Source organism: Phaethon aethereus (assembly GCF_964289735.1).
Source record: "Phaethon aethereus genome assembly, chromosome: 3".
Taxonomy (NCBI): domain Eukaryota; kingdom Metazoa; phylum Chordata; class Aves; order Phaethontiformes; family Phaethontidae; genus Phaethon; species Phaethon aethereus.
The window spans coordinates 18,033,660-18,057,989 of NC_138576.1; the positions used below are offsets into that span (position 1 = coordinate 18,033,660).

Here is a 24,330-nt window from a genome sequence, read left to right on the forward strand (position 1 = left end):
GAGTTAAAAAAAGTTATAAAGGGAAGAAGGAAGGTATTGTATTATACAAATCTGTGATGTATCTAAATTCTAAACACTCTGAGATTCTAGTCATCACACTTCAAAAAGGTTGTACCAAAGTAGGGAAGATATTAAAGAGGATGAGGCGAGTCCTAATGTGAATTTTTACCCCTAAAGTTCCTGCAACTTCTACAGTTCTGCTAGTGTGACTGCCCAGAATTGCTAATGCAAAGCCTAAATTGAGTCTCATGGTGCTTATCTTGCATCTAGACCCTATTCAAGATCCTTGAGAGTCAGTAGCTGAAGCCTTTAAAAAACCTGGACAAATAAATGCGGTTTGAGCATGTTTGCAGCAGGAGGAAAAGATTAGGTTTAGCACTAAACACAGCAGCAAAGGCTACTTTAATTCAAAGATAGATGTGTTTAAATTAGTGTCCTGGTTTCAGCCGGGATAGAGCTGGTTTTCTTCACAGAAGCTAGCGTGAGGATATGTTTTGGATTTGGGATGAGAAAAAAACAGGACTATTAGTTATACCAAGTGCTGCAGCAGGCTGTATAACAAGTTGCAGGAACCTTCTAGTCCTGGTGAACATGTTGATCTTGGTCTTGTCCAGGCAGGCATGGGCACTGTAGTAAAGTTCCAGTTGACCTTTGAAAAGAAAATGGCAGGGAACATACTGCAGGCTACCAGAACAATTTAATGACCTACCTGTTATGGAGGGCTCCTTGGAAAAAAAAAAGTCAGTATAAAGTTGATAATAATCTGTGAGAATTTCCTCATGGTCATGGCTGGATACCACTGGGGTGGAGCATTCAACCAGGAATTTGGTGGATCCATGGTAAGTATTGTCCTTTCTCTCCTGGGGTTAGGATCTAGATTCCATATCTTTCTGAATATAACTGTAACCATTACCAGGCGAGACTATGAGAAATGTAAGGCTGGTGTGTCTAGGCAGACCTAAGAGAGACCATGACTTACTGTCTCAGTGCTTAAAGATGCTCACTGGGGAGAGGAGAGTGCTTGGCCCCAGAACTGAATTTTCATTTTGCTTGATGATACAGAATTCAGGTATTCACACAACCTCTGTTCAAGCACTTCCTACTGGCTGGTTTTGATGTTACTTGGCTTGTCATGCTTGATGTCATGAAGGACAGTCCTACCTGTCATTCTTTGCCCAGGCATTTCTCAAACTGGGATATTAAGACAGGGTTTATCAATTCTTTGTGAGGGTATCAGCAAATAGGTGCTAGCCCCTGAATTTCTGTGACATGACTATTACATATTCATTCAAAATATTAGAACATGAGAGCTTGGCTCAGGATAGAAGAAACTCTCGTGAGCCATCTGTTCAGATTAGGATCTCCACCCTTACTTAATCTCCTTGAAAACATGCTTTTTGTGAAGCTGAAGGAAACTGTGGAAATAAAGAACCTTAAATCTTTGATTTTGAAAAAAGATACATATCTTCTAGGATGAGAAGATGGTTGTGTTTTTCTCAGACTTGTAAGTAACTATTATTTAAAACTTAACAACATATAATTCATCCATCGCTTGGGATGAATTTAACCTCTGCAATAAAGTATTTGTGCACACGTGTATGCATGCCTACCTATGGTAGATGTCAAATTGGATGGCAAAATGATGTGCCAAAGCCCAAATTCAGAAGAATAACATAATAGCTTTCTTTTATTCAGGATTCTTTTTTGTGTGGTGGACTAAAGGATCTAAGCCAGCCATAACTTATTTATTACTTTCTTTAATGCTTTTGCAACTCTTATACCATTGTAAGGAATAATTAGTGGAAGACATCTGCTTGTCTGACTTATCAATAATGGAAAGTGTTGGTGTTTCTTTATTTCTTCGGTTTTAGATGTTGTCTTTCCAGTTTCAGCACTGGTACATGATTTTGCTTGCTTGCCGCGCCACCCCCCCACCCCCCCCCACCCCCCCCAGTCTTTTTACTGATTTTACCACTTTGTGGAAGCAACCACAGAAATGGTTATCTCTAGAAAAGGTAACCAGCAAAGTACTTAATTTCAGGTTACTGGACAACTCATCTTCTGTTTCTCTCTTTTTCCTTTTTTCTTCAGATTAAACTGGTAAAAACTAATTTAGTTATAAGTGGAACAGCAGTTGATTACTGTAGGTTTGGAGTTCTATAGTGTGATTTCATTGGTACTGTGTTTTACTGATAAGTTCAGATTTTTGTGTGACGTGCCCATGTGAATCAAATTAGGAAATCACTCAGGGAGGTTAAAACATTTTTCTGTGTCACATACAGTTGAATATTTCTACTTTTGTTGTTTACTACTTCAATTTAAGAAAGTGTATTTACAGTATTCTAAAAACAACACCAAGGTATACATGATCTGAAATTATTTTATTAAAGACATTTATTTCAGAAAAAAATCAGAAAATAGTGTTCTGTAGCACTAGTAGTAAAATTTATTTTTTCGCATATAAAGGCTCATTTATTTTTATAGCAATTTGATGACACATCTGCTTGCTTTATTCAGCTGAAAAGAAAATGTTGGTTCTTGGTGTTTTGTAAAATTGCTTTGTTAAATTATTTTCAAAATCGTTCAACTTTTAACAAATGACATTTGATACTAACATTGGAAAGCAATTTCAGCTAATTAAGTAGATCCTTCCATAAACCATTGGAACATTAAGATGACAAACTGTTCATTCAGGATTATTTTAATTGGTACAATTATTGTAATTTTGTTGCAATTATGTGTTGAGCTAAAAGCTTTTGTCTAAATCATTTGAGGTTTTTTTGTTAATATACATAAGTAAGAAGAAAAGAAGTAAAATAAAAACTGAAGATAAGCATTATCTGTCTACTTTTTCATTACAGTGCTTTAGACAAGTATCTATTAAATTATTCTTTTAAAAAAGTATGTTACATGTTTTCAGCAAATCTCTACCAATGTTAAAATTGAGCAAGATCATTTAAAATGTAACTTTTCTGGAAGGTTATGATAATTCCAGTTTTGACACTGTTTAAATACCTTCTAATAAAAAGGGTGAAATTAACTTTTGAGGGATTTGCAAGTTGTATAAAATCCATTGATGTATTAATTTAAGAAGTGTAGCTTTTTAGTGATTATAGAAATTAAAAATTAAAGAGCTATGGAAGGTGCCACATTCATCAGTCTGGCTATAATGCTCTCTGCAATCATCTTTTGCCCAGGCCAGGTTTAAATAAGTTACTTCCTTTAACTAGGCAATTTAGTATTCTTGTAGACCTCACAGTGAGGCATTATTTCTAAATATTTAACCTGCTCTTTGTTTTTCAGTTTTCTTTTATTGCCTCCTACTTAAAATGCAGGGCACATAAAGTTATTATATTTCTTACTGTGCTAATAGTGAGGTCTCAATGTTAAAAGGCAACATACCAGTTGAGTAGTAGGTGGTTGTTGCCCAGACTGTCTAGTGAATAGACCTACATGAGGCAAGGCATAAAAGAGGAGTAAAGAGAGTACCAGAGGACATGACAAGTAAGAAGGAAGTTCAGATGAAAAGGTAATAGGGAGAGAAAAAGGATTGGAGCAAAAGCTAATCGGAACAAGACAGAGGAGTATTTTTAGCTGTTTTAGTTACCTTTGTAATGTAGAGTAGTAAGTCGTATTTCTAAAATACTTTCCGGATAATTTTAAACGCTTACAGTATAGTTAATGTGCAGTAATGACATCTCTCAAAAATGCTCTTGTGTATATTTCAAATCCTTCCAAGCACCACTGATTGACACTTGTTTAGGGTAGAACACAGAAGCCTTAATTTTTTTTAGCAACACTATAAGAAATTTCAGGCAAGAAACCTTTTTTTTTTTAAACCTGTGTAAGTCAATTCATGAGACTTCTGTGCTTTTTGGGGAATTGATAAAGTTGGGAAACAAAGTTGGAGATTATGGCTTTTTGTGTCTGCTGATCATTTTTGTCAAAAGTAGAATATTCAAAACCTGAGAGCATGGGAAAACATTGTGAGGTAGGGTGATAAGCTGGAAATGCCTCTCTTTGTTACATACTGCTAGTGGCCCATATCCTGGCTCTTACCCCACAATAAATGTGATGTAGTCTATCTCTCAGGAAGACAAGAGGAGATGAAATACTTTCTTCATATTCAGAAAGGACTTGTGTCTTGTATTGCTGAAAAGGCCTACCACTGAGCAGTAGCATGGAATATCAAGTTCTGTGGAAGCTGATGCTCTAGTATTCCTTCTAACATCTTGCTGATATGCCTATACAATAAATTTGCCTCATTAGATCAACTCTGTCATCAGAAGCTGCTTCAGAAGGGCAAGATAAGGAACAGACCAGGTAATCCAAATGCCCTGTAAAGGAAGTAATGTCTTTGGTCCTGGTTGACTTGAATTTTGGTTATTAACATGTTAGTGTGGGATAGCAATTGTACCTTTTTGCCTTCTATTTCTGGATAGCGTTTGCAACGGATTGATGGATTAGCCTTTGACTTAACTCTGAGAAGTGGAACTCATACTTCTGTGAGTGAAGTGTTTGCCATGGACTTTTGGAGAGGGAGTGTCCTTTTGCCTGGTCCTGAGGTTTAACTGTATGCCATAACGGAGCCCCAGAACAGGATCTTGTGCTGGAGACTAGGATGAACCATGGCCATTTCTAATGCTAGAGGACCTGCAAATATTTGCTGAATTTCTGAAGTCCTACAGGTGGAGGTACTGAGTAAAAGAATCCATGCATAAAGCCATAAAGTAGCTTTGTAACTGATGTTCAGTAATGAAAATACCAAAACCAGATAAATACAGTATTCTTGTATTTCACTTCTGCGAGTGATCTTGTTGGAGTTGTCAGTTAGTGAGACATAATTACTTTTTTGTTTACTCTTAAATTCTTCTGTGCTACTCTGTTTGGCTACTTTTCCATCTGTATAGTAAATATATTGATTTTTTTTAAAATTATTTTGCCTTCTGTAATTTAAATAACACTGCAAAGCTGTGAATGAATCCAGGTATTTGTAACCATATTAACAATTTTTTAATTATGAAGAATGCCGGTGTAGGGTGTATTCTGGAAAGTTGTATTAAAAATAGACCTTTTCAATATGGCTCAGTGACAGTGCATGATACTGGGTGTGAGAGATTAGTTTAATAAATATCAATCTTTTAAGGATCAAAATGGTTTTTCTTTCTGAAATGATCAAAAGCAGGAACACTCAAAAGAGGTGCTATATCTACTGTTACTTGATTTGGATAGAGTCAGTTTTGCAAAGCAAGCTTTCCTGAATACCTACAGTAATAGGAGATTTTAAATAGCTATTGCATCTGTTCAGTGAAGTCTCTGTACTGCTTAATATGCACTTGAGGGATTTATAATTTTTGTCTAGATAGATATATCAAACTGTAGCTTTCTTCTTTTTTTGGTCTTTATTAAGATAAAACATTGATTCCCTCTATGTTTTAGTATTGAGTGTGCGATGACTTTTTATTGCTGCCTTTATACAAATAGATATATGAGCAAATGCAGTTTTTCAATGTCCAAATAACCTGTTGCAAATTTCATTTTGAAACAATATTTGCAGCACTATTCTCAATGTGTTGATGGTACTGCAAATTTTCTGGAGCATTTTAATCCAGAAGAAAATGCACCCTTAGGCATAAAGATACACTGAGTCACTATACCGACCACACATGAGAAGAACAGGATAAACAAGTTCAGAGCAAAGCATTGTATTACTAGTATTTTATTATTAGGTATTAGAGATCAGACCTCTAATCAGCATCAAAATTTTATATTGCATTCCAAAGATTTTCTAGTTTTCTGTTTCTCGGTATCAAACCTTAATTTGTGTCATTTTTAATGAGAAGTTGCTTCATTGTTTTAAGCAACATTTTTGTCTTAAACTATATTGAGAGAAAAATTTAAAAGGCACGTGATATATAAAACATGACATACCTTCACGCTCGTGCTTACTGTTGCTCTATTTATTATTTAATAATAATTAATTAGGTCTGTTGCTTTTTATGGCGTTCAAAAGTTAAATGACTCTTGTCCATGTAGTTACTTGCTCCTGTAAAACATGTGAGGAAAAAAAAAATGTAGGTGTGCAAAGAGTACCTTGTAGAATTTCTTTGTTTTCACCTTCAGAGAGAGGTTTGGAAAGCGTGGGGAGAATGGCCTTTCTGGGTACAAGGGCTTGCAGAGAAGTCAACCTTACACCTGTCTGGGAGCAGCAGGGCAGGCTGCTCCATGAGGGAAGGCAAGCTGGGAGCTGAGGAGGACAGCAAGGCAGGCAGGGCATTGTCCTCATGAGCAAGGGGTGCAGTCTCACAGTAGCCAAACAGGAAGATCAGAGCAGGTTCAGTGACAGTAATCAGGGACAGCAAACAGCCCAGTCTGTACCTAACGAGCCACATTTTGGGTCAAGCCAGGAAGTTGAGTCAGTGAGTCAAGGTTATGACCACTAAGGTATATAGATGTAGCTCAGGCAAGAACCAAGGGCAAAGGCCTGGGCTTGAAGGCTCTTCTCCAATCAAGCAAAAGAGGTCTCCAATGAGGCTTCTCGCAGCTCTTATCACAGCAGTCCAATCCTAGGTCACTCCACCGCACTCTATCGGAGCTGGTCTTTAGCACAGGCAGCAAAACCCCTGGCCAGGGGACGAGGTGATAGAGCCTGTTGGTATACTCCAGGATCTGACATAACCAACCAGACAGGGAATGTGGGCACAGCACAGCCTTCAGTGTGGATGAAGGTAGTTGGTGCTGCTGCCATTTTACCACCATCTGGTTGGATGGTGAAGGACCACATTCTGTGGTGGCAACCATCTCTCGCAGTAGGTGGTGAACTGGTAGGCTGTGTCATGTATAGCCTGACAGCCTAGCATCTAAGCTAGCTGGCAGCGTTCAATGCTGGACCCACTGTTGAACTATGGTGATTATTTTCCAAGTCAGTCGTGGAAGTACAAGGTGAACGTTACCTAGAAAGAATTTGGAGCAAATTCACAGTCTCTTGAATGGAAGACAAGATGATGTACCTATAGATATACTTGTAGTAAATTATTTTTATTTGAGGAAAAAGCCAGAAATAATCCATCATTGTTGGAATATAGCTTAATCCACACTGAAAGCAGTTTTTAGTTGTAGCAGCGAATGGAAAGGACACGTGCAGAATAGTAGAATGAATTTTTAAGGTTCTCTTCTGTCAATGCAATGTTCTGTTTTGGGCTCATTCCTTTTAAGTTCAAGTAGTTTCTCATGGAAACAGTCACTGTAACACTGACAGTTTTTGATGTTTCTGATTTAAAGAATAATTCTTCTGCTTCAGGAAAATCTAGCCCCAAAACAAGAATAGGATGTTCACAGTGCTTTATTTTTAGATCTGTGTGCTTATATTTTAGAAAAAGTAACTCCTAAAGTGCTTTACATGCTAACCTTTTATTTTTTATCGGAGAAGTACAGGCACATGCGATTTTTGTGGCTTTTTGCCAGAAGATTATAATTTACATAAATATTTCTTTCAGAGGCGTAGTTTAAGACATTGAGCTCAGGAGGTTAGAATAGAGACTTCAATCTGCACACCAGCAGTGGGCTATTGGCTTCAGAACAGTAGCTTTGTTCATCTTATTCAGAACACTGTTCGCATTCAGACTTAAGTAGAGCTGGCATTAAAATTCAGCTAATTTATTTCATGTGATTCATCAGCTGTGTGTTTTATTTAAATCTATGTCACATTCTCTTTTGGCTTTTTATTTTGTAGATTTAAGTGTTGAAGTAGGCCATTTGTTAACTCTTCAGTCCCTGACTTAAAAAGTGACTTAATTTTCTTTTTGCCAGTGTTGAACTCTTCTCTAGAATATTCACAGTAAATATAACTAAAATGTGCATTGGTGGTTTTAGTTTTTTTACATTTCTGATGTTTGAATAAAAACATATACATTTACACTCAGTTTAGCCGTAGTTTTATATAAGGCAAAAAAGAATAACCTAAGGTAGTAGCTAAATATTAGTGTAAAATATACACCTCTCAGATTCTGTTGAGTATACAAGTTTTACTTTGATACAGCCAATGTTTTTGGGGTTTTTTTTCCGTTCTTTGAAACAGTAACCTACTTCTGGGTGTCAAATTTCTGTTCCTACAGAAGCACCACCTTTCATTCTTTTAAGGCTGGAGCCTGTGAAGCCTTACATGCATCGAACTTCCCTAAGTGGATAATCCCACTGCCATCCAAATGACTGTTCATCATGATTTACAGGATCAGAACCTTGTTAGAATAAGCTACGCTTGCTTTTATGCTATATATTTGTTACGTTTTCCTATGCTGTAGAAGTAACATCTCACTGTGAATAAAGTTATTGATCGATACTGCTTATGACAGCATGGTATGGCAGTATCCTCCATCTGTTAGGTACATGGTCCATTCAGATGTTTTCTGGTAAAATGTATATGAATTTGTTAAAATTCTACTTTTAGTATAGGGCAAGACTGTCCTAAAAGATGAGATTGAAAGATTAACACACAGTTAAAATACATTTTTAATGTAAAAGAGTTGCACTTCCTTCAAGCATCTAGCATTTATCATCAATTCTTTTAGTTGTCTTAACATTACATGCCAACTATTCTGTGTAAATCTGCCACTGTTGTCTCTGGAATAATCTCATGGTACATAAATTCCTACTTTTTATGGAGGATCTAAAAAAAAAAAAAAAGCTAAAAGAAGATCATTGCTTTTAAAAAGCTAATAAATTGTGAAATAAGGTAAGATCGTTTAGCTAATGATAGATTTAGTTCATTAGCTGTATTAAAAATACAACAAGATTTTTTTTTAAAGTTCTTTTCTGTTCATAGACACGTGAATGTGTATTTATTTAATGTGGGAGATTCTTGGTTGCACTTTGATGGGTCACTGAGTGTACATGAGGGCTCCTTCTTCCCTTTCCATCCATGCATCAGTGTGCTCCTTTCCCCCATGACAGCAGTGGCAGTTGTCTTAGCTGCTTTAATTGTCCAGTAATCAGAGAAAACTGTTACTCTTTCTTTGTGCTATGCTAACTTCTTTTTAGCACGCTACAGCAGTTCACAGAGCAGTCAACATGTCTATGCTAAGTCATCCCTTTTCATGGGACTGCAATCATAATATGTCTTTGGAAAAAGCTATTAACTAGTGAGGTGCATCATTCATTTTATATTTATATAAAGTTTTTTACTTCTATATATTATTTTTTTCTCAGAACTTTTTTCTATTTTTTACTTTAAATACAGTGTGGTTACTTCACTGTTATCCATAGAGGATGCTCTCACAGTCGCTTTATAGTCATTACTATAACCATGTCAACCATTTTCAGTGCATTCTTTCACTGTTTCCATTTTTATTATACTGGGTGTGAGAAACATTTTTTCATTTTAGTAATCTTTAATTTAAATTGTCATTTCTCATTTGGTATCAGATGAGATACCAGTCATGATACTATGGGATGAGATGTCAAATTAGATATGCCCATCTGACCCATCATGTCAGTCTCCATCACTTGCTTGCATTTGGTAGGAGCTTTCCATCAACTTCCACAAGCCTAACATTTAATCCTATTCCTTGTTCCCACTTAAAACTGTCTTTATACTAGTGTTTACACAAAAACCCAAAACCCAGTATTGCTTGGCAGTAGTCATAATGCATCAACGGGCCCTTATATTGATCATGTCTCATTGTTGTGTTCTGTTTGTGGCTTCTTGTCTTAGAAGGTGAATTACTTGAAAGCAGGCAGTTGTTTTTCCACTTTTTGCCATGAAATCATGCACAGTTGGGTTTTGATCAACGTCTAAGATGCCTGAGTGTTCCAGTTACAAGAAATATTAGTTTAAAAATTAGGTTTTTAACCATGGAATTTCTGATTGGGTTATCAGAATTTAAATGGATGTTTGAGGTTAACATTGACAAATGTTAACTTCCCCTTACTTTGGATTTGATGTTACTGATCTATGAATTCCTGATCTGATTTTAGTCTTCTTTATGGCTTCTTTGACATTTCTCTGAAGCATACAATTAGATCAGATTACTTAGCAGTTTGACATTTTTTGCGTATTAGAAAATGTTAAATTGTCCTTCCTGCAGACAGTGCAGCTCTTTATGGGTTCTCTTCGTTTTCTGGAGAACAGGGAGAATGGATGCAAGTGTACTACTACTTCACCCTAGAATATTACTGTGCAAATGGAATTCATACTGTAATAAACATGGTTTATGATTTATCTAATTTTTGTCCCGCAGAATTTCAAAGAATATTCCTACAACTAAAGATGTTGAACCTCTTCTTGAAATTGATGGAGATATACGAAACTTTGAAGTATTTTTATCTTCGCGAACACCTGTTCTTGTTGCACGTGATGTAAGAACCTTTCTGCCATGTACTGTAAACTTGGATCCCAAGCTCCGAGAAATCATTGCAGGTGAGTATGCTTTCAAATAAACGGAAAATGACAATTGTATTATTTCTTTTCATTTTAGGTAGAGCTACTTTGCATGTTACGCAGAATCCTGATTTGTTCATCAAATCAAACCTTCAGATTGTCTGATTTGACTTCAGTAACAGGCCATTCAGTTTCACTTAGTAGTTTTGCTGTAAAGGCCAGATCATACTAGACTGAAGCATCTCTTTTGGAGGGGGGAATCCACTCTTCTTGATTTGAAGACTGCTTTAGCAGATGGAGGAAACCAATACACACAACGGTATTTTAGTAGTAGAGATGGAAGTTGACTTCCGGATCCTTGTTAACAATTTTGAATAGCATCAGTAAGATCCTGTAGAACTGAAGCCAGTGAAACAAAGTGGAATGTCTCCATTTGATGTATACCCCTCTAGATACCTGTGCAGCTGGTATCCATGAGTTACTTTTTAGTCTGCTATAGTATGATACTTAAATTCATCCTAGGGCAAGTGTACTTTACTTGCTTGTAGTCTCAAAAAATGCAGTCAGGTTCAGGTATGATCTGGTCTGCAAAAACACTTTGTTCAGCATTAAATGTTCTGACTGCTTACTGCTGCTGTGGATTGATGTGGTGCGTGGTATGGCTCTTCTTGTCCAGTCTTAGGGATTGCTATTAGCTCTGAAGTAAGGCTAAGGCATCCTAACATTTCCACCTGTTAAGAGATGTTAAAGCTTTGAAGAGAACCAGAACTTTAAAGTAGAATCCTTATGAGACTTTGGTATGACAGTCAGTATTTTAGGTGGGAAGTAAATTCAGATATTAGTTGTTCTCTTTGCCTGTCTTTTTTGTCGTGACACATTTCTTCAGTCCTCGACTGGAACCCTTTTTGTTCTTATTTTTTTCCTTCTCTGCATTTGATAGCTGCAGTAGAATGGTCTAACTTTGTTCACAAGCTCTGTCTTGTTAATCTCTTCAGAAACAGTACAGGTCTGACTATCACATCAGATATACTTGCCATCAGAGGCATACTTGGCGTGACGTATTCCTGCATTTCTTCCCATTTGGGCTGGGACTTGTAACTTGTTCTATCGAAGAGAGAATATTTAGAGGCATTTAATATGCTACATAAATTTATGCAATAAATTGTCCTGACTCTTCTAAAGACTCCTGTGTATGTGTGATCCTCAAGACAAATCAACCAAATGGAGCTGAAAGTGACATTTGATGTTCTACTTGATGAGTTCTGATTGGAGTTAAATAGACAAAAATGTACTATAATGAATTGGCAAACAAATCAAAACTTTTTTTAAATATTTCAAGCAAAATCTCATTCTTTTTTACCTTTTTATTTTTCAGACGTTCGTGCTGCAAGAGACCAAATGAATATTGGAGGACTTCCTTATCCCACGTTGCCTTTACATGAGGCACCTGCTAGAGCAACATCTCTGTTCAGTCAGCCTTCATCAGCTTGCTCTTCTACAACCTCTTTCAATGGACCTTTCAATAGCGGAGTTTTATCACCGCAACCTCATAGCAGTTACTATAGTGGTATGACGGGACCTCAGCATCCATTTTACAATCGGGTAAATAATTGAGAACCAATTAACATTCTTCTGCTTTAATCTGGTAATATTGTAGATGTCATCTATAAAATATGAAAAGACCCATGCAGGTTACATTTAGGAATGGAGAAAAGTCTGAAAGTTGGTACAGTTCACAGTAATGTTTGGTCACTGTACTCTGGGGAGAAATGTGGTAAATTGCACTAGAAAAACAGATTATATGAGGGGAAAAAAGGTCAAATAATTTTGAGACACTACTGAATTGTAGGATCTTGCAGGGTTTTTTAATTTTTGTGAGGTAAACTGAGCTCCATCGTTCACATACTTGCTTACAGACATTGGAAGGGATCCCAGCTTTTTCCTGGTGACTTTGGTTAAAACATACAGAAACTCAAGTGGGGAGCTACATCACAAGAATGTATGCTTGTCTTCCCTTTTGTATCTTTTTAAAGTTATTCTGGGATCTTTTCCCTAAACTGACGTTGCACTAGTTTAAAGGAATTAACTTAAATTGCATAAAACATACATATTTGAGCTATTTGTGGGCCTCAGACAACATAGTCCTGGGCATGGCTCACTTGAAAATTTAATAAAGTATTTTTCTATATAGTCAGATCGAGTCTAAACTTTCTATTTTTATGGGATGTATTCAGTATTTTTAAACTTTATTTTTTACTTTTTTTTCTGCAGTACTATCAGGGAAAAAAAAGTAGAAAGCTGATGTAAGTCATAGCTTACTTCTGTATACAGGAAATGGCCTCAACTTTAAGTAGATTTGACTGTAGGTAAATGTTTAAGCCAATAAGCTGGAAAGAAAATTGAGTTATTCCTAAATCAGTGTTTGTTAACCAAGACAGAAAAGAGTACATGTAACACAGAAGTTTTTCATTTACCTGTTCTAAAATTATTCTTATATACCCTCAATACAGTGACAATATCCTGTTCTGTTGAAAATAACTTAAAATGACATATACTTTGGAGTAGTCCAACACTGATAAGTGTTTGCCACATGAATCTTTGTCCTGATATGAGCTCAGCTTTGTTAAAGTAGATTTTTAACTGGAAGCCCTGTTTTTGTGTCTGTGTTACTGTACATGACAAGGTTTAAAGTACGGGGTGATATAGAGTTGAAATGTTTATGGTTTTTTGGCTCTAATAAGAGTTACAAAAGCAATTATCGGTGAGTCATAAGCTGTTCTTACAATCCGTTTATGTGTTCATTTGTATTAAGTGCATACGCAGACTTACAGGCATGCTTACTTTTTTGCCTGCTGAAGACGAAAACACTTTGGTTTTGGCCTTTCTCTCTGGAATTTTGTACTGCCCTTCTGAGGTATTGGTTTTAGTGTTTCACGCTTTCAAATATTGACAAAGAGCTATATTCATTACTTTGGAGTCATACAGGTACTGTCATGAACACCACATACTGAGGTAAGTGATGACAACCTTATAATAATAGAAAATTTCGACTGAAAGGCTGTTCCCTTCAGCATTTTCAATCATATTTCACTTCTCAGGTTTTTGTAAGAATGGTGTTTGAAAAATGAAAAGCAACTGAAGAATAGGCTCTCCCTCTCTCAGAAACTTCTGCAGGGTCTTAGGTACCTGCATGACACAACACAACAGGTTCAAATGCTTCTATGGAAATGTCGGAATTTTATGCAAAAACGCCCTAAGTTCTGGCAATAGATGCCTTATTCAGACCAGTAAACGTTTCCTGTCCTGTTGTCTTTGAGCATTCATTTATGCTTAAGAAAAAGGCCTTTGAGCTGTTGCGGAAAAAATTCTGGGGTTTTTTTATTACATATGTTTCTGTTTTGTTCTTTAGATGCTCTTGTGTTACGGACCTTGAACTTCCAGTGACATAATCTATTCATTTTTGGTTTAAAACCCCATTCTCCCTCTCTATAACTGTAAAGGAAAGAGTGTAGTGCCATTTAGCAGGTCTTCAACTTGGCACTTTTGCTCTCAGTATAGGACTATGCTGGTTGTGTGCATTTTGCCACCATCTAATGGCCTGGCTACAAGTTGGGTTCAAGTTCAGCTTCTCAAAATCACTGCTATCGTGGATCATTGTGCAGATTGTATTTCTTATGGGGAAAGTCAGAACAGTAGGCAAGTCTAATTGGGATTTCCTGGGTGGGAACTAGAAATTAGGGTATGTGAAGACTTTTTTTGCAAGAGGAGCAAATTCTTTGATATCTTGGAATAATAATAAACACCACACTTATGCTTTATAGGCTGTCTGCAACTTGGAGAACAGTTCTACACTGGTTTATGTCCAACGTGTATTTATATTGATCTCATGTTTTCACGATAACTGTATTATCATACTTCAAATGAAGATTGAGTCTGTAGAGTTCGGGCCTATAATGGAGAATTAATCCCACAGCTGGGAAGCAGTGGAGTAGCTGAAGTAGGCTCAAGGCATAACTAGAAATTATGAAAGATTTGTGGGATAATTGCCTTACTGGACAAATTTTGTTCATTGCTTTGTGGTTTGATGACTCGCAACCAACAAACAGGTGCTCACTCTGTGTTTCAGAGGAGAGTCTTTGCAGTGAGAGCTAGGCACTTGAATGTGGTATGATCATTAAGCATTTCATGCTTGGGGGTTTTCTACGTGGTTTAAGCTGTTAGTGGTAAACTAAGGCATTTAATTACTCCAGAAATAATGAACTTTTTTTGAAAATAGTTTGATTTCCATAAAATACCATAGAATCTCTGCCTTATGACGGTGAAATAGTTTTAGATCAGGGAATTTTCTGAGTCATCCTACACTAACCAATAAATGTAAGGCAAAGGCTAGGTATTGCTTCTCCTATCTATTTCAAACAAAATAAACTTCCACATTTAGACTAATGGTTACAATGCATATCATGTCACTTCAGATGCTGGAAGAGCATATGAACTTCTTGTGGTAATCGTGTGAAAGCGCATGCAAAGACTACCTCTAGCAGCTAAGAATATGGAACCATTTGTATTTTCCAGAAATCACTCAAAATTGTAGCATTTGCTATCTAATTAATTGATGTATACAGGAATTAAACTTTAATTTCTCAATTTATTTACAGCTGCTTCTGAATGCAGAGTTTTTTTAGTCCTTATAGACAAATCCAAAGTGGAATAGTTAAACAAATTTTACTCCTCCCTCATATATTTGCCGTCGGGTCATAAAATTACTTACTCTGTGCTGAATTTGGTGCAGAAGACTACTTGGAATCTTGTCATGTGCAGAAACACAAACCAAATAGTATGTTCTGTTTTGTTAAATAGCTGGGTAATAACTTTTTTTATATGAATTGAAAGCATGAGCACTGCTTTCCTAAAGTCTAAAGGCTCTGTTGCTTTCCATTACATTGCCTTAAATGGAATGATAAGGAGATGAAAATCTTTATTTCAAAGCCTAACTCAAATTCATAGATAGGTGAAAACAAAATTTCACAATATTAGAAAAGCAGTTTGTACTTCTTAATTTACATTGCCAGTTGTAAGGTTCATAATTCTTAAATGCATGCTTGTGCATAGACACACACACAGGTTTTGTTGTATGCCGGTGGGTAGCACGTGAATTTCAGGGAACGTGTTTTTACAGTTGATTTTAAAACTGGAAATATTGGAGCATATGGAGTCCTCTGTTGGAAATATATTTGTAATTTTGATATCTCTGTATCTTCCAGAAGTGACTCTATTAAAGGCCTGAGTTCTCATTTAGACTCTTTACACTGATGTGCTGATAAGACTTTTGGAAACTTATATAGTGTTTATTTTCTCGCAATTTGTTAATAAAAAGGGATAAAAAGGAACCTGATTATAAAAATCATTATTAGAGTTAACTGATATTTGTGGAGGGGAAAAAAATTATTTCTATTTTCAAAAAATGTTTCTAATATTAGTTTTATGATAATTAACATTGTCCTTTAAGATGGTATTTGTATTGAACAACATGCATTAACGTATTTGCAACAAAACAAAGCTCAAATAATGTCTGCTGGAAAAATCTATTTATAGATTTATAAACTCTAGTATTTGTGGAAGCCTTCAGATTGGTTACCGCAAATATGGGAAGTTCTAGTGATGCTCTTGTGCATCACTTTTTTTTTTTTTTTGGTACAGTTGTCTTCAGTATTATGAAACATTGTAAGTTTTACTGAGCATCTAATTTTGGGTTTAGCAGGTCTAAGAGAGTGAAATTATCAGAATTATCCTTAAATTATCCTTTTCCCATACTCAGAACAGATGTTAGAGTGTAGCTACCAAAACCACTCCAACTCTGTTCGTCCAGAATACCATGCGAGAGTACCCATTGGCACTGAGGGATTTTGAAGAACTCACTCCAGAGATTTGGACTAAATTCTGTTCAATGCAAAAAGTAAAGAAAGTTACTAATAATTGCTATTTTTCACTTTAATAAACTCAATTAGAGGCTGTGTTTTGTTGAAATAAGTTTTATTTTATTATTACATTTTGATTTGTGTAATTGTTTGTCCCTTTTTTGTTACATTTTTTTTTTTTCCATAGCCATTCTTTGCCCCATATCTTTACATGCCAAGGTATTACCCTGGCAGTTCTCATCTCATCTCACGTCCACCACTAAAAACGAGTTTGTCCAGAGATCAGAACAATGGCCTAGTAAGTATTTTGAAGGATAATTCAAATACTAACCTAGACAATAAATATAGTGAGTAATGAAAATGAAGGTTATTAATGGTGATTCACTGTTAGACAAGTACAAGCTCTATATTACGAATAGTTTAAGCAAAAATGTTATTAACATGTAATGTAAAATGTATTTTGTTTTAACTTTAGAAATTACTTAGAGAGGAAAACCAATTCTAACATCCAGGTATCAAGATAAGAGGAGTATGACCTGTAATATTCTCAGGAAAATATTTTAATGCAAATGTCAGCTGCACTGCAGTAAAGAAATTGATACAGTGTAATATTGTAAGAAAAAAAGTACTACTTGTAAATATATATTCAAATTTTGTAAGATAAAATGACATCCTTTAATGTTGTAGAAAATACTAGAAATTGAAAGGCCAAAGCAAAAAGTTTAAATGAATGTTTTAAATAAAACAAAATACATTTTATCTTAAGTATGCATTGGTTGTAGCTTGGTTTTGTAAGTACATACAATTCAACTTTATTTACCTATTGAAAAGGAAAACTGAGCAGACTTTTCTAGCTTCCTATAAAATAATAAAATTCCCATTTAACAGTATTTATTTTACTGACAGCTGTTCAAACGGAATTAAGAACTAAGGAAAGCTAAAAAAGTAATAGCCTGACATGTTAATCAGTTTATTTGTAGGATATTGGTACAATGGGCAAAGCTATTAAAAGGTGGTAAAATCTTTAATCGCTTAAGGAAAACAAATGTGTTTCTGTTGAATTATGTTTTGGTATGAGATCATTCTCATTCTCTGTTTACTTCATATTTTTTTGTTGAGCCCTTGATCATTTTACCCAAACCATAATATTTTGTTGTTGTTAGGATGTTATCAAGGAGGATGCTGATGAGGGGCTTCCTTCACCCACAGACCTCTCAATGGTAAATGAGTAGTCATGTGGTGTGGAAATTTTAGCATCTCATTGCTTTTTCAGCAGTAATGAGTCTGCATTAATCATAACTGCAGTTCACTAACACTGCATCAGTGGCTTTGGTGGGCAAATAGAGTAGTTGAAAACTAATGTAGTTCGTGAATGAATTTAAGAGCTAATATTTCACTTATAAGATGTATTATATTTTTCCCCTGTAGTTTTCCCCTTGCCTTTCTCAGTAGCTATGGTGAGCTTTCAGTAAAGAGTGTTGTGGTAGCTGAACAGTGAAGAATGACAGCTGGTCATTCGGTGCTTAGATTTTAGAATGAAATAACTGTGTTTCTTCTGCTTTAGTCAGCTCTCTCACCTGATCCATACTTCTTTAGTTGGTGACATAAAGCTATTGCAGTTAACACAGTGTCCTGGTTTCCCCATGACATACAGTATAAAGCAACTTTTGATAGAAATTAAAAAAAAAATAATTGCTGGACATAAGCTTATCTTGAGTCAGAATGGTAACATCTACCTTTTCCATGACTTGTTATTGTTTTATTCTAAGTATTCACACAAAAATGTCTTCTTTATGGGTATCTGGTTTAACTCTAACCTTGGGTATCTATGGTAAATCATGATTTATTAGCAAAGCAAATGTCATCATTCTCTTAATACTTGCTGTCAATAATTGTTGGCAACAGTTACAGTTATTTTTTCTTCTAGTAAATCATTGCAGAAATGTCTTTCCATTGTTGTGCAATGAAAAAAAAACCCCAACAAATTCCAGAACTGTATTTAACTGCACATAACCTTCACTAAGCACCCATGTATAGGTGACGCAATGGAAAACGTACCCTAAAGTTCTCTCTTACAGGTCATTTGCTACCTTGTGTGAAGGAATGACTTTGGAGTAAGTTTTTCTGGTAGTGTATTTCTGGAGATGCTGATGCCTTGCCTGTGTTTGATTCCTTATCTCAGTATCCCATTCTCTTCCCAGTCCTTTGCAGCTTGTCAGTGCAAGGAGAAAAAGTAAGGACTTTTGAGAAAGTAGTAGACTGATGGCTGAAGTATGTGCGTATCCATAAGTGTGAGAAGGGCCACAGGACCGGAAAAGTGGGATTTAGTCTCAAGGCAAAGTAGTGACTGAGTTCCAGCAGCAGACCTGGACGCTCTCCTGCTTGCTGCTCTGAGTGTGTATCTTAAGAACACCTAGGCTGCAGTTTCAAGCAGCAATTTAAGAGACTTGTGTAAGTTATGTAGTCTATTGGCTCTAGGTAAGAAAATATAGAAGTTAGAACATTAAAAAGAAACTTTTTTTGAAATAACAATAATGGAGGATTTTATTATGGGTTTATTTAATGGTTTTGAGTTTAATTTATACTACTGTGAATCTGTGTTGTACCACACATCGGATCATATGTTTTTTCTAATATTTAGCAATATTTAACCTACAGTGTAAATCTAAAATTTTGAATTTTTTTAAATCTCTTGTGTAGTTTGCGAGAATGTTGTTTGTCAGGGTATGGTATTAGAATAGAATAGATTATTTCAGTTGGAAGGTACCTACAACGATCATCTGGTCCAACTGCCTGACCACTTCAGGGCTGACTAAAAGTTAAGGTGTGTTATTAAGGGCATTGCCCAAATGCCTCTTAAGCACTGCCAGGCTTGTGGCATGAACTGCCTCTCGCTCTCCACTTCTTTTGTAGACTTTATTGAAATTTCTTTGAAAGGAAACTTGTATTATACTTGTTTTAGGTACTGCTATTATCCAGAGGTGATGGGTACAATAATTTCATCCACCTATTTTGGTAGATCTTAATTGATGGATCATTGCCATTATATAAATGATACAGCTTTTAGTTATTAAATGGGTTGGTGCGTGCGAAGTAATGAAATAGACTAAAAAACTGTACCAGTAGTTAATGAACACCAAGATGTGTAACTAGTTTAATGATTGAAAACAAGAGGAGCGTATAGAATCAAAATCTTCTTTCATGCAAATCTGGCAGGGAGCCAGAAATGTTGCAATTTTATATCTCTGTAAAATAGAGACTAGTCATTCCTTTGAATGTTCTAAATCTTACAGAGCAAAAGCCAGTTTCTTCGGGAGTATCAATTTTTCGTACACAGATCATGGTTGCATGAGTTAGCGGAGCTGTTGAGGACATTACGTGATCTAGTTAAGGCCCTGCCATTGTTGTCAGTCTGACACTGGAGTTGACAGAGTTCTGAAATCAGTCTTGTAAAATCAGTGTAAGTCTAGGTTAGCGTAGTGGAAATCAGAAATATTTTGAGAGCAATCATCCTGTATCAGTAATTTGACTTCTGCTATCTTCTGTATTTGGATTCTGTTGCTGATGATGAAACTTGTCTATCTCAGACTGTAGTTTACTGTTCTTTACTGAATGGATCAAAATACAGATGTCAAACTGGTAAGTTTACCCATACCATCTATGTAGTTGTATGAAGATGAAGGTGCATTGCAAATTTTAGGGTATCGGCTTAAATCACTAATGGAAATAGGCTTGACTTAAGATGTCAACCTTTGCACATCTGTGATGGAGGCAAATGTACATTTCTGCTGACCTTACTATACAGATGGTTATTTCTGACAGGAACTGCAAAAGCTTCTAGAGCACTTTTCTGAAGAGTTTATCGCTGGATTGTAGCATTACTGATACCTGTTCATGATATCCACTTGTTATGTTAGAAGTCAAACTAGCGTTAGCAGTGGTCATCTGCCATTAACTTAATTGTGTGCTTTAGTTTGCATCATTAATTACAACTTGTTAAGATGCATCTTGTTGCAATAGAATTACTTTGTTTAAATACATTTTTCATACAGCATTGAATATCTAATACCTTAAGATGTAATATGTGTGCTTTCAATGAGAACTAACATGGCCCAGAGCATGTAATGTAGATAAACATACAATACTCTCTAAGAAACTGGAAGTGCTTTTCAAAAGTTGCAGCATGAATGAAAGTGTGTGGCATGGGGGTTTTGTTACATGGCTTTTCCTGGTGATTTTATGTAGCATTTTTGTGCTTTGAATATTTGTTCTTAAAAGAAATACCTTTTCAGTTCTATGGTGGTTTGGTGTTTGGTTTTTTTTGGGGGGGTGGAGGGGGTTGAGTGTGTGCTTAGATACAAGTTTCAAAGTTGTTTTGAGATACATTGGTGGTATAATGTGATCTTGAAACAGCAGGACAATGTTTGGTTAAAAGCAGGATTTTCCATCAGAAACATAATGTAAAACTTCTATGCAAACAAAATACAGCAAGTCTCACTTTATTACAAGTGCAAAACAGAGTAGTCTGCTCATAGGAAAACAATATTTGTATAGCATATACTAAATGTGTATTCTGAAGGTCTATCTTAAAAGTTTCATCGCATTATGAAAATGTCCTGTTTCTGTCCTAACACTGATTTCCTACATTTACTTCAAAGCATGTCATCTGTATGTTCAGCCTTTCTGATGTCACTTTAAGCTGTTGTTTCTTTACATTCTGTTTTGTCCTTTTCTCAAAGCTGTGTAAGTCGGGGTTAAACAGAAACAGACAGGTACAGCCACTTTCTGTGAATTATCATTCACTTATTTCGGAGTCATTTCAGAAGCTATCATACTGGCGCTTCATGCTGGGCTGTCTGTATACTAATGCTCATTACTAGCCTTGAGGTTTGTTTTGACAAGCTGCTTTTAGCTTTTGCATGGCAAATACTTTTCAGACTAATGTTCTCTAAGCATCTCTAACAAAACCACTAAGGCTGAAAAATGTGTCAGTTTAAGTACAGTTTTATTTTACTTACATGATGACAATATCCCTAAAGCTATTCCATTACTTATTCTTTGGAGAGTGCTTTTTACAAAGAATGATTTGGATTAATGTGCATCTATTTCAAACAGTTCGCACTTTAACAAAAATAGTCTAAATATTTTGGCGCTTTTCTGTATTTTTTTTATACACAGAAAGAAGAGTTTCTAAACTAAGTCTTAATGCATGCAGAAAGAGTGACTTGTTCTTGATTGTTAAAAAAATATTTTGATCTGAAGTAGAACTGTTACATTAGAAATGTTTAAAACATTTCTTCACTTATTTATAGGTATTGATAGATAATGTATTTAATAGATTCAGAGAACAAAGGTGATTGCTTACACACGTTGCTTAGGGATCATTTATTTAGTAATGCTACAATGTAATTTTGGCTGTAACAGTTTAATTGATAAGCTTTCTTTCAAAAAATAATTAAGATTTTAATTAACTTAATACCTTTTCTTTATTGATGTATTATATGACTCATATGGCAAATAGTGTGTTTATGTGGAAATAATAGATAAAACTGGTATTCTGAAGAAAAACTCAGTGATTTTTTCTTTATTTTAAAAGACGAAAAATTGAGATGTACATAAAAGAAGTAGACAATAAGTAGTTTATGGATGAAGCTTCTTCCTGTCATCTTCATCATTTTGATGGCATGATAAAGATTTTAGCTGTGCTAAAATCAGGCTAGATTAAGACATAAATTTCCTCCTTTAGGTGCTCAATATGATAACTAATTAGATATTGTAGGCACCTAATTATGGAGACATTGCAGAATCTGAAAAGTAACTGCCTTGTCCTGAGAAGGAATACCAAGCCCCTAAGTTAGGTGCCTAGACTGGAGTGGAATTATAATGCTTAATTTTTATGCAATAATTTAGGTAGACTACCTACCCAGAAAACGGGGTATATGTTTTCTTTGTTTAGTGTCCAGTTGACATTGCCTAAGAAAGTATAAATGGTCAAAGGAACAAAGATTAGTGCCCCACTAAGGTTAGTTCTGTTTTCAGGCAAGTGTGTGAACTGCTAAGTTTAGATTCCCCACAGTCTCCTGTGGTGTTCTTGAGTGAAGTTGATAGTTTGCCAGTTCAAGTCCATTTCAAGCATATCTGGCATGGAACTTTGGGGGAACTACATGTAATAGCATCTGAACTTTGAAACTCAGAGTAGCTTAGGTGGGGAGCGTGACTGCTTCCCCAGATCGGGATATCTCTGATAACAGTAAGTTAGAAATAACTCTGAGGTTAAATGGTAATAGGTAATGGGGTTTTGAATTACTGTCTTGGAATTAATAGTTGAATAAATTCTTCTTAAATATCCTGGTTTAGATAACTTAGATACGGTTAATGCCATTCTGTGTGATAAAGCTTGGTTTTCATAAGCAATATAGTTGAATCTATTAATTTCTATTACTTTTGAAAAATTAAATAATTTTGAAGTAACTAAAAGTGAAAAAAAAGTGTTGCAACTATAAAAACAATCCTCATGGTAATTTGAGGAATATAGTCAAACTCGATTAACTGAACTCTGGATAGTCAAAATGCACTTTTACATCCCAGGGTTTACGCATGTGATGAGCTCTGATGCTTTAGAAGCTCTTTTGCATCCTCCCAAAATGAGCTTTGTTTGGTGCATGGTCTACAGTGCTGAACCCAAAACTTCACATTCAGAAAAAGGGGAATGTACAACCTTCCTCCCAGGAGGAGAGCGTGCAAGTATTTTATAGGTGATATAGAGATGGTTCTGGTTTTACTTTTAGGAATTTGGAATCACTAGCCTAACTATTAAGAGCTTTGCACTTTGCTCCTACTTAATGCACCAGGTCCCCATCCAGGGAGAATTCTGAGAATTCTCAAAATTCTGAGAATTTTGAGAATATATTCTCTTAGTATACTGACTACCTGCAGATGCATTTGTTTTGTTTTTCCACACTTTCTTTGAAATTCTCAGAAGCTAGCAACATTAACAGGACAACTGCTATGTTACACATCTGAATTGTGAATAATTTCTACCTAAATCTTGTCAAAGCTCAAGACATATGAAGCTTTCTCATAGTATCTTGGAGGGCAGTGGCAGTGCCGCTCTATGTTCCTGTACTGTGGTACACAGCCCCTTGGCTGATCTTGCTTGAGAAGGGGGCTGAAGGAACCTCTGGAAAATGGACATATGTTGCTAAAATTACCTAATGAATACAAGTAATTGAGGAGTTATGTTTTAGGTCATCTTTGATACTAAATGAGGAATTTTTTAAGACAGGAATATCTAAGTTATGTCTGTATTTAAAAAAAAAAAAAGGGCAACCCAAAACCAAACTAACTACTAGAATCAGGGGGATACTGAGTAAAGATGCCTTTGAAACTGATTAACCCTTACTTAATATTTCTGATTATTATGTTGTTTTTCCTAAATAACATTATTTAAGAGAGTTATTTTCTCACATAGGCAGGACTCAAGATGCTGGTTTTTTAATCATATAAATATCTATAATGAAAGTTTCTCAATATATAGATATTCTAATAGTAATTTAAAACACCTGTGCATTCTTATTGTCATCTCTTAATTTTAAAATGTAGTTGAACGCAGCTTGATTTTGTTAGTGTATATTGTGAAATTCTGGGTGTACTGTGTTTTTGAACAAATCTTATGTGCACGTTTTCTCACTTCTTACAGGGAGCAGGAGCAGGCACAGGATCGACTACAGGAGTGTCACATGTGTCTCTGAGCACAATGAGTGTGGAAGCTGTGTGTGAGAAGCTAAAGCAGATAGATGGTCTGGACCAGAGCATGCTACCTCAGTACTCTGCAACTATAAGAAAGGTATCAGCTGAATTTCATTAATATATTTAGTACCTAAACATGGAGATACACAAAGAAAAGGAAATATTTAGTTGCCTCTTTTCTTGAAAGTGTTTATTGAAATACATCAAATGTCAGAACAACATCCTAACTTCTATGTGTGCTAAGTTTGGAGAACATTTTAATACAAGCATATATTTTGCAGAGAAAATGTC

General features: G+C 35.6%; 1 protein-coding gene across 6 annotated transcripts in view; it reads left to right on the plus strand.

The window, feature by feature from the left end:
* KIDINS220 (kinase D interacting substrate 220) overlaps positions 1 to 24,330 on the plus strand; it is a gene marked incomplete at both ends in the record, with an annotated part of 74,152 nt that overhangs the window by 42,629 nt on the left and 7,193 nt on the right. For 2 of the 6 annotated variants that reach the window (XM_081997311.1, XM_081997312.1), the window contains 5 exons: positions 10,236 to 10,414; positions 11,751 to 11,977; positions 16,478 to 16,588; positions 17,454 to 17,510; positions 23,990 to 24,136. In XM_081997311.1, the coding sequence (XP_081853437.1) occupies positions 10,236 to 10,414; positions 11,751 to 11,977; positions 16,478 to 16,588; positions 17,454 to 17,510; positions 23,990 to 24,136 (721 nt within the window). The remainder of the gene's footprint in view (positions 1 to 10,235; positions 10,415 to 11,750; positions 11,978 to 16,477; positions 16,589 to 17,453; positions 17,511 to 23,989; positions 24,137 to 24,330) is intronic. The other 4 variants (XM_081997313.1, XM_081997314.1, XM_081997315.1 and 1 more) reach the window with 2 other exon arrangements.